The sequence below is a fragment of the Palaemon carinicauda genome, chromosome 12, assembly GCF_036898095.1.
Source record: "Palaemon carinicauda isolate YSFRI2023 chromosome 12, ASM3689809v2, whole genome shotgun sequence".
In the NCBI taxonomy this organism is placed as follows: Eukaryota; Metazoa; Arthropoda; class Malacostraca; order Decapoda; family Palaemonidae; genus Palaemon; species Palaemon carinicauda.
This window is the reverse complement of record NC_090736.1, coordinates 152,330,809-152,341,430: the sequence shown is the minus strand read 5'-3', so window position 1 is coordinate 152,341,430 and position 10,622 is coordinate 152,330,809. Positions and strand designations below refer to the sequence as shown.

Genomic DNA, 10,622 nt, shown 5'->3' with positions numbered 1-10,622 from the left:
CTGGCCCTTATTATTTTCTTCATCCTCTCCTCCCTTGGAGAAAGCAGCATCCTGGGTTCTCTGCACAGCTGACCTCGAACCTCTGCAGGTAAACCATGCTCCCTTGTGTTCCTAGTATTAAGATGTAATACTGTCATGTCCCCATACCCTAACGAGGTGGTATTGGGAGAGTCCAAACCTAGATTTCCATCTGAAGAACTCCAGGTCAACTTCCTAGGACGAGTCACTTCTCACCTTCACACACACAGCTTACGTAGGCCGCAACAGTTTCCCAGCTGCCAGCGAGGAGCAGGGACCCCTTACTTCTTGAGTACCTACACACTCGAATTTGGGGTCCCCGGGCAAGCCAAAGCCAGTATGGCAGGGGACATACCGCCCTTCCTAAGGGTTAAGTCACCCCATGTAAATAGCATGGTTTGTATTTCAGTTACGGAACAAATGACAATTCGTAGATAATTTGTATTTTTCCTAACTATACAAACCTTAGCTATTTACACATATGTGCCCGTCAGCCCTGTCCCCCAAGATAAGTCCTACCTCTAAGCAAAGTGAAGCATTCACCAGTCTGTGTGAGGGGGGTAGCTAGCTACCCCTCTCTACCCCCCCCCCCCCCCCCCGCTAACTAGCGGTGGGGTAGTAAACCCTCGTTAAAACTTTTATGGCTCGTCATTCAGCTACGCCGAAGTAATTACCCCATATAAATAGCTAAGGTTTGTATAGTTAGGAAAAATACAAATTATCTACGAATTTGTCATGTTTCTGTGGGAACTCATATGCTTTTTTATTTTCTCTTAAAAAGAGGGAATGTATCTCCCACTCCCTCAGAGAACAACTTTGACATAGTGTATATGTCGAAACCATGATGAAACTGAAGAGTAAAGGGGGTGGGTATAGGTGTTGTAAAAGAACTTCCGGGAACTTAGGAAGAAGTACTCGTAAGCTGTTAGTTGGTTTAAAAAACCACCTGACAGATACGTCATTGTAAATGCACAGAAAGTTCCGCAATCCATGGAAAAAAGCGCATGTGTAGTAAGTCCCCTTCAGTCTCTCAATTGTAAACAATGGACTTAGAGTAAAAAACATACTTCACATATAAATCAACATACAGTATAGAGAAAAACAACAAGCTAGCTTTTAAGTATGACTTGATTGGAAGTTTCTATTAACCATAATAATTACCTGGAACATAGAAGAAGAATTGTTAGTAATTATTTCTCAGCTGATCCCATCTTTGGTCGTCAATTTTTCTTGGTGGGATTTAATGATATGTTGGTATTCTTAAAATACAAGTTTAATGATATGTGGCTACATTGCTCTGTGACAGCTGACTCCCAAGTGTGTGTGGAGCGTCATACACAATCTGACAAAACCAAAACATTGCTAAACAAAAGAGCATTGCTCTGAGAAGACTTAAATCCTACTCCAGTACAAAACTATGAAGAATTACATCCTATCTCTGAGGTAACCAACAAATGTTTGAATCCTGATACCAAAATAAATCATTACACTTATGTACAAAGCATAACATGTTTTATTCATGCGATATGATGCAATGTTGCGCTATACCTGTAACACTTGAAATAATATAGTACATTATTACAATAATACATAACACTAGCCTGCACCTGTCCATTTCTTATAGCAAATTTAATTTTTGCTAGCAATTAAACTATCATATATTAACCAGGGCACCACCTAACCTAAGGTTTCCTTCGTAACCCTGCGAGCTGATCCTTGCTTTCCAACCTTGGGGATTGTTATCGTATCCTTAGCTTACCCTAAGACTAAGTCTCAACCCTGTGTTTGCCTCCCTAACAGCTTCACTCCTGAAACTGGTTTTGTTCCTTTGTAAAATACAAACCTTCGGCTCTTTACTATGGAGTATTATTTCCGTGAAGCTGAAGTCGGCTGATAAGCTTTTTTGTCAGGGTGTAACAACCCACTGTTAGTTAGTGGAGGGGAGTGGGGTAGGTTAACCCTCCTGCTCACACCAGCACTAGCGACTAAATGTCACTTTCTATTACGGCTCGGTAGAGTGAAGAGGTACATTACTCTTTCTCACCCGCTAACCATTTCAACTGGTTTAGGGTTAAAAGCAACTGTCTTAATGCTTAATGAAATATCCCATAACTTTGAGCGGCTTTCCTTGGGGGCTCATGGATACCCTGTGCATGGAAAGTAGCAAGAGGGACTTTGTACTTTACCTCTGCTGTTTACCAACGTTTGCTCTGCTTCGGCAGGCGGGCACGAGCAGTAGCTGACAAAAACTCCCTGGAGTGACTTGTCAGTAGCCCTTCGAGGTAAGCACAGAAACGTGCTTCGGCTACGTTTCACAGGCAACACACCATGTCTACCTTCAACAGAGGTTGGTCGTCTTTCCTGTCCACGGGAGAGACTGCCTTCATCTATGGGGTTTTCCCTTCGGGGGATTCCTCCAACAGAACCTGGATTCGTCCATGCCCGTCCTTTCTCTTTGGAGCTTGTTGACGTTATTTCTCATAATTTCTACTCACCTCAGTGTACAAAACGACTCTCGTTGCATTTTCCCCCGGGGATCTTTGCCGCAGATGGTGACGACTGTTGGGCGCCTTCTCTCCCATTGACGAGTCTCGTAGGTCTTAACTCCTCGGGGTTATTGCCACATCGTGCCTTTGGGCACAACAAAGCTCTTAGAGCTTTGTGAGTCCAAGCTCTTTGGGACCTGCTCCTCATAGTTTTTAACGAACGAGGCAGAAACAGCTGGTCTTCAAGTCCAGCATAGCCTTTTTCGTTTTCTTCCAAGGGGATGACATAAGGCTACTCACCACCCCCTTTGATCGGTAGGAGTATTAAGAGGACCTCAGTTTCGGAGCTCTTCTGCCCGACGAAGGTCTGCGATCAACCCAGGTTGCTTGCCTTGTCTTAGTACCTGAGGCGAGGGTTTGCGAGACCCTTGCCTCGTCTGAGACTTTTGCCTCACCTTAGTACTCAAGGCGAGGGTTATTATTATTATTATTATTATTATTTGCTAAGCTACAACCCTAGTTGGAAAAGCAGAATGCTATAAGCCCAGGGGCCCCAACAGGGAAAATAGCTCAGTGAGGAAGGGAAGAGGAAAATTAGAAAAATTCTAAGAACAATTACATTAAAATAAATATTCCCTAAATAAACTATAAAAACTTTAACAAAACCGGAGAAAGAGAAATTAGATAGAATAACGTGCCCGAGTGTACCCTCAAGCAAGAGAACTCCAATCCAAGACAGTGGAAGGCCATGGTACAGAGGCTATGGCACTACCCAAGACTAGAGAACAATGGTTTGATTTTGGAGTGTCCTTCTCCTAGAAGAGCCGCTTACCACAGCTAAAGAGTCTCTTCTACCCTTACAAGGAGGAAAGTGGCCACTGAACAATTACAGTGCAGTAAGAAGAATTGTTTGGTAATCTCAGTGTTGTCAGGTGTATGAGGACAGAGGAGAATATGTAAAGAATAGGCCAGACTATTCGGTGTATGTGTAGGCAAAGGGAAAATGAACCGTAACCAGAGAGAAGGATCCAATGTAATACTGTCTGGCCAGTCAAAGACCCCATAACTCTCTAGCAGTAGTATCTCAACGGGTGGCTGGTGCCCTGGCCAACCTACTACTATTAGCTACCACTAATGAAAATATAGTAATATACCCGAGGATAGTCCTTTGCCTCACCCTAATTCCCATGAAGAGGATTTGCGAAACTCGCCTCACCTTAGTTCCTATGGCGGTTTGCGAGATGCCTCGCGTCACCTTAGTAACCTTGGCGGGTTTGTGAAACCCTCCTCGCCAGTGCTAGAGTAGCGTATACTACTGGGTCTAGCCGTAAAGGTAAGATTCAGTGCTGGCGTTTTTCAAATTCACGTTCACGGATTCTCGTTGGTGCTCGCTAGTGCTAGCCAGTGTTTAGTGGATGGTTGCCTGCATTCGCTAGTATCAGATGGCGTTCACTGATTCTTGCTAGCATTCACGAGCGCTTGCTAATGTTGGCGGATGATCAACAGTATTCACTGATTCTCACCACGTTCGCTGGCAAGCCAATACGAACCTGCCAAGAGTTTGTGTTCTTTGCATTCTGGGACAACAAACCCTTCATGCGAGACTTGGCTTCTTCATGGGCAACTCTAGTCCCTGAGAAGTTTTACACAACTACAGGCGTTCATTAAAACTCTATAAAAGGCTGAAACGAGCTCCTGTGGTGCATGCACTCTTACCAAGACAAAACCTCAGGGTTATTGCCACAAATACAGTTTTAATGTACTACTGATGGCTAGAGTCAGCCGCATGCGTCAGTGTGCCCTGGACACAATTTCTCGTTAGACATCACGAATCCGTGAAAAGTAATCCTTCTGGGTTGTTTTCTTGGGCTTTGTTTCCCGACGTCATGGAAAGCTCTTCGTAGCACTCGCACAACGTGCATTTAATATGCAGTGCTGTATACCTTTGCAAGGTTATTATTTTAAGCCTTTCCTTTAGTCTCAAGGGAACAGTAGTACTGTAGTTTCTGCTTACATTTACAAACGGTAGCAAGCCCTGCCCACGAGGGGTTTAGACGAATGTTGTCAGCTTCTTATTACGCTTGTGAGCGATAGCAAGCCCCGGCCACAAGACAGCCAGACAAACTTTGACAGCTCCTCATTACAGTTATGAACGTTAGCAACCCCCCTCCCCCCACAAGGCGGGCAGGCAAACCGATGGAAGTATGACCGCTACATCTACTCCTTTTTTTTTTTTTGGGTACATGCGCTCGCATCTTAAAAGGTTCTACAACTCGCTGACGATCAAATTATTTGGGCAATAATGTTGCGATTCGTCGCATATACTTTATATTTGAAAGCGGGCTCAAACTCGCTGTCAAACGTTTACCCGGAGGCAAAGAGGTTAAGCATGTACGTCCACAGACGGACATGCGCATATGCGAGCAAACAATCTATAGACCATCTTACAATTAGAACTCTATTCTAATAAATCATTATTGTTGATGGCTATATTCCTTACGGGAAACCAGGTATGCATTACTCTTCTTCTTTCCCATAACCAGACATACTGGATATGTGGTCTACCTTCATCCCAGGCAGTTTCTTCCTAACTTCCAATTGGGGTCTTAGTTTTTAAAAAGTACCGAAGCCAAAAATTTCATACTGTATAAGCGAATATGTTTTCTGGAAGGGGACTTTCGAAACTTACACCAGTTTTGCTGTTGGGAGACGAAGAAATACAAACGTTTTCGTCATTCATAGGAAGGAGAATATCTCGGTTATGAACGTTCTCCAACCAAGTTCCGAACACAACCAATAATTCGCGCTATGCCTGTATATTTTTTTGCCTCCCTGGTTTGTGTTATGGGCCCATAAAGGAACTTATGCATATGTTGCCTGTCTAATAATAGATTGAAGATACGTTTCGGAAGTAGTTGTGTGCGATCAGTCTTTACCGATCGGTCTCTTGTCCAAAAGAAATTGCTAAGGGCATTCAATGTAATAACATCTTCCTCTAATGAGTAATGGCTACCCTGGTTTACCGATTTGTAACATACTTATTCAGCCAACTTCCAATTCTGACTGTTATTTGAGTAATTCTGTTTTGCTTTTCTCTTTTCAGGTGGGACTTTTCGTCTTAGGTTGTGATACGGATGTCTCCAGGACCCGAGGGGCGTGATTTTTTTTTTCTTAGGTTATCATGCGGACATGTCCAGGACCTTAGGGGCATACCTGTGGCACCTTCATATCCTCAGTCAAGACCGACCCTCACTCGTCTCTGGCCTGGAGAGTTCGTCCGACACTAAATACTTTACAGACCCTTTTGCTCTCTATTAGGGATATACTTTCGGCGAAGCTGGAAGACTTTTATGGAGGTTCAGCTACCCCACCGTTAGTTACCGGAGGTGCAGGTGAATAGCCGGCTACCCCACTCACTCATACCGGTGTTGTCTCGCCACTCTTTCTTTTGGCTCAGCGGAGTCCGGACATTTTCTCTCTCGCCTCTCAATTCCGACTGTCATTTGACTAAGGGTTTTACCTATTTGTTTTCAGTTTGACTTTTTTCTTAGGTCATCATGCAGACGTGTCCAGGACCTGAGGAGCGCACATGTGGCGCCTTTATGTCATCGGTCAAGACCAAACCTCGCTCGTCTCTGGCCTGCAGAGTTCGTCCAACACTAAATACAGACTCTTTCGCTCTTTATGAGGGAAATACTTTCGGTAAAGCTGGAAGACTAGTCGTAAGGCTTATAGGTGGGTGTAACCACTCCACTGATAGTTAGCGTGGGTTCGGGAATAGCCAACTACCCTGCTCACACACACACTGGTGTTGTCTCGCCACTTTTTTCTTTTGGCTCGGCCAAGAGCGGACATTGCCTCTCTAAACCTCCCAATTCTGACTGCCATTTGACTAAATCTGTTTTGCTTTTTTTGTTTTCAGGTGTGATTTTCATTCTTATTAGATTGTCTTGCGGACGTGTCCAGGACCTTAGGGGTGCACATGCGGCACCTTGATGTCCTCGGTTGAGACCAACCCTCACTCGTATTTGGCCTGCAGAGTTTATTCTGATACTAAATACAAAACATTTCGCTCTTTATTAGAGAAATACTTTTGGCAAAGCTGGAAGACTGGTCATAAGACTTTTAGCGATATTTAGCTACCCCACTGCTATTTAGCCTGGGTTAGGGGGATCGCCGACTTCCCCACTCACACACACACACACACACACACACACACACACACACACACACTGGTGTTGTCTCACCACTTTTTCTTTATGTTCGGCCGAAAGCAGACATCTCTCTCCGCCTCCCAATTCTGACTGCCATTTGACTAATTGTGTTTTGCTTTTCTCTTCAGTTGTGACTTTTTTTCTTAGGTCATCATGCAGACGTGTGCAGGACCTCAGGGTCGCGCATGCGGCTCCTTCATGTCCTCGGTCGAACCAACCCTCACTCGTTTCCGGCCTGCAGAGGACAGCCTTGTATGCAGCAAGACACTTGCGAGAAATGCTGAGTGTGGTCTTCCTCCCAGTGAGAGAGATTTGGATGGCAGCGTAAGAAGTCTAAGAGGGACACTTCTTCAGGGTCTTCTTCGAAGTTGAATAAACCTCGGACTTCCTCTTTAACACCTTAACACCACTTTGATCTCTTCCTGAAGCTCCTTGTTGCTTGGTTTCCTCTGGGGACCATTCCAACAGTAGTGTTGACTGATTAACTCCAGACAACCCAAGGTTCAAAGAACACTCGCTTCCCCTAGCGAAGAGGTGCCGCCATTTCCCTCTGGGTTGATCCTTCTCATTTCAACTTTTGCAGATTTGGCCTTCGCTGGGTGTTGCTGGTCCTCCATTGAAGGAACTCCTTGTGGAGCGGCTCCACTTAGGAGCCGAAAGGAAGTAAACACCGGCTTCTTCGGAGGTGGAGTTGGAACCCCCGCCGAGGAGCGCAGAAGGTTTAGTGCCGAAGGAGTTCCCTGCTTCTGCTGCCAGCCATGTTCTGCCTGGCCCAACTTCTCCAATGTCACTTGCCATATCTTCTGCTGCCAGCCATGTTCTGCCTGGCCCAACTTCTCCAATGTCACTTGCCGTATCTTCTGCTGCCAGCCATGTTCTGCCGGGCCGAACGTCTCCAATGTCACTTGCCGTATCTTCTGCTGCCAGCCATGTTATGCCGGGCCGAACTTCTCCAATGTCGCTTGTCGTAACTTCTGCTGCCAGTCATGTTCTGCCTGGCCCAACTTCTCCAATGTCACTTGCCGTATCTTCTGCTGCCAACCATGTTCTTCCGGGCCCAACTTCTCCAATGTCGCTTTCTGTAGCTTCTGCTGCTAGCCATGTTCTGCCACGCCCAACTTCTCCGATGTCGCTATCTGTAGCTTCTGCTGCTAGCCATGTGCTGCCACGCCGCCCAACTTCTCCGATGTCGCTATCTGTAGCTTCTGCTGCTAGCCATGTGCTGCCACGCCGCCCAACTTCTCCGATGTCGCTATCTGTAGCTTCTGCTGCTAGCCATGTGCTGCCACGCCGCCCAACTTCTCCGATGTCGCTATCTGTAGCTTCTGCTGCTAGCCATGTGCTGCCACGCCCAACTTCTCCGATGTCGCTATCTGTAGCTTCTGCTGCTAGCCATGTGCTGCCACGCCCAACTTCTCCAATGTCGCTTGCCGTAACTTCTGCTGCCAACGATGTTCTGCCGGGCCCAACTTCTCAAATGTTGCTTGAAGTAACTTCTTCTGCTAGCGATGTTCTGCCGGGCCCAACTTCTCCAATGTCGCTATCTGTAGCTTCTGCTGCTAGTCATGTGCTGCCACGCCCAACTTCTCCAATGTCGCTATCTGTAGCTTCTGCTGCTAGTCATGTGAGGCCACGCCCAACTTCTCCAATGTCGCTTGCCGTAGCTTCTGCTGCCAACGATGTTCTGCCGGGCCCAACTTCTCAAATGTCGCTTGAAGTAACTTCTTCTGCTAGCGATGTTCTGCCGGGCCCAACTTCTCCAATGTTGCTTGCGGTATCTTCTGTTGCCAGTAATGTTCTGCCGGGCCCGACTTCTCCAATGTCGCTTGTTGTAGCTTCTGCTGCCTAAGACTGCACTTCCCCTTCTTTAGAGTTTGCTCAGTTTGCGGAGGGGAAGCAAGGTCAGAGCCATGTTCATGCTTCTCTGGGAGGTCACTTTTCCCGTCCCTGGCCTTCAAAAGAGATTACTCCGTGATGCATGTTCTACAAGCAAAGGTATGAAAGCACCAGACGATTTTCACAGCCCATTACCTGCACGACATGACCCACAGGAGTTCAATACGATCTCTATCGGTCCTTTGGTGGCTGCATAACCGCTGGTTGAATACCTCAAGCTCCTTATTGGACAAGTAGCAGTAGGTTGAGGGCACTGTTACCTGGTTTTAGTCTGCATGAATGAAAAGGAATGACTGGCTCTTTTCTTCAGCCTCCCTTCTCATGGGGAAAGCAGCATCCTGGGTTCTCTGCACAAGCTGACCTCAAACCCCTGCAGGTAAACCATGCTCCCTTGTGTACCTAGTATTGTGTTAATACTGTTGCGTCCCCATCCCCTGGTGAGGTGGTATTGGGAAAGTCTCGGTCACAAAATTTTTTCTTACATAGACTAGTAATAACTTTTACCTTGACAGTCACACTGCTTATCTCAACACACAGCTTGTGTAGCTGCCCGCGATGTTCTGCCGGGCCCAACTTCTCCAATATCGCTTGCCTTAGCTTCTGCTGCCAGCGATGTTCTGCCAGGCCCAACTTCTCCAATGTCGCTTTCCGTATCTTCTGTTGCCAGCAATGTTCTGCCGGGCCCAACTTCTCCTATGTCGCTTGCCTTAGCTTCTGCTGCCAGCGATGTTCTGCCAGGCCCAACTTCTCCAATATCGCTTGCCTTAGCTTCTGCTGCCAGTGATGTTCTGCCAGGCCCAACTTCTCCAATGTCGCTTTCCGTATCTTCTGTTGCCAGCAATGTTCTGCCGGGCCCAACTTCTCCAATATCGCTTGCCTTAGCTTCTGCTGCCAGCGATGTTCTGCCAGGCCCAACTTCTCCAATATCGCTTGCCTTAGCTTCTGCTGCCAGCGATGTTCTGCCAGGCCCAACTTCTCCAATGTCGCTTTCCGTATCTTCTGTTGCCAGCAATGTTCTGCCGTGCCCAACTTCTCCAATATCGCTTGCCTTAGCTTCTGCTGCCAGCGATGTTCTGCCAGGCCCAACTTCTCCAATGTCGCTTTCCGTATCTTCTGTTGCCAGCAATGTTCTGCCGGGCCCAACTTCTCCAATATCGCTTGCCTTAGCTTCTGCTGCCAGCGATGTTCTGCCAGGCCCAACTTCTCCTATGTCGCTTTCCGTATCTTCTCTCGCCAGCGATGTTCTGCCGGGTTCAACTTCTCCAATGTCGTTTGTTGTAGCTTCTGCTGCCTAAGACTGCACTCCCCTTCCTCTAGAGTTCACTCAGCTTGCGGAGGGGAAGCAAGGTCAGAGTCATGTTCATGCTTCTCTGGGAGGTCACTTTTCCCGTTCACAGGTGACGTCCTCCCCTGAGGGTTCTCTGAATTGTAGTTTGTCTATTTATTGCCCTGCTTTACATTTGCCGTTCTCCAGCCCTTCGTAGCGTGAATCTTCTGCGGACGATCCAGATCATCTGCTACTATACCCAGTGAGGAGTTTAAAGCACTACCTCAAGAGACCAGCAACAGCCCACCACTGGGTGCCTTTGTTTTTCGTCAGCACTGGGGGAGACAAGAGGAGGATTACCAAAGCACCATCTCTGCATGGATTCACAGAGTCATCAATTACAGTCTGAATCCAGATCCTCCTCCAACACATCAACCCAGGCTCACAATGTCAGGGGCATAGCTACGCCCCTGGCCTTCAAAAGAGATTACTCCATGATGCATGTTCTACAAGCAAGAGTGTGAAAGCACCAGACGACTTTCACAGCCCATTACCTGCACGATGTGACCCACAGGAGCTCGATACGATCTCTATCGGTCCTGTGGTGGCTGCATAACTGCTGGTTGAATACCTCAAGCTCCTTATTGGACAAGTAACAGAAGGTTGAGGGCACTGTTACATGGTTTTAGTCTGTGTGAATGAAAGGGAATGACTGGCTCTTTTCTTCAGCCTCCCTTCTCA

At 46.9% G+C, this 10,622-nt stretch overlaps 2 protein-coding genes across 2 annotated transcripts; one reads left to right on the top strand and one right to left on the bottom strand.

The window, feature by feature from the left end:
• The first annotated feature begins 6,061 nt into the window (after window positions 1-6,061).
• Window positions 6,062-8,567, top strand: LOC137651144 (uncharacterized). The gene is made up of 4 exons (XM_068384281.1): window positions 6,062-6,226; window positions 6,866-7,019; window positions 7,302-7,437; window positions 7,532-8,567. The coding sequence occupies exons 1-4, from the start codon at window positions 6,062-6,064 to the stop codon at window positions 8,565-8,567; spliced, it is 1,491 nt and encodes a 496-aa protein (XP_068240382.1).
• A 573-nt stretch (window positions 8,568-9,140) lies between these two features.
• On the bottom strand, window positions 9,141-10,313 carry LOC137651143 (autotransporter adhesin BpaC-like). The gene is made up of 2 exons (XM_068384280.1): window positions 10,165-10,313; window positions 9,141-9,858 (listed from the first exon to the last, which is right to left on the bottom strand). The coding sequence occupies exons 1-2, from the start codon at window positions 10,311-10,313 to the stop codon at window positions 9,141-9,143; spliced, it is 867 nt and encodes a 288-aa protein (XP_068240381.1).
• Window positions 10,314-10,622: the final 309 nt, after the last annotated feature.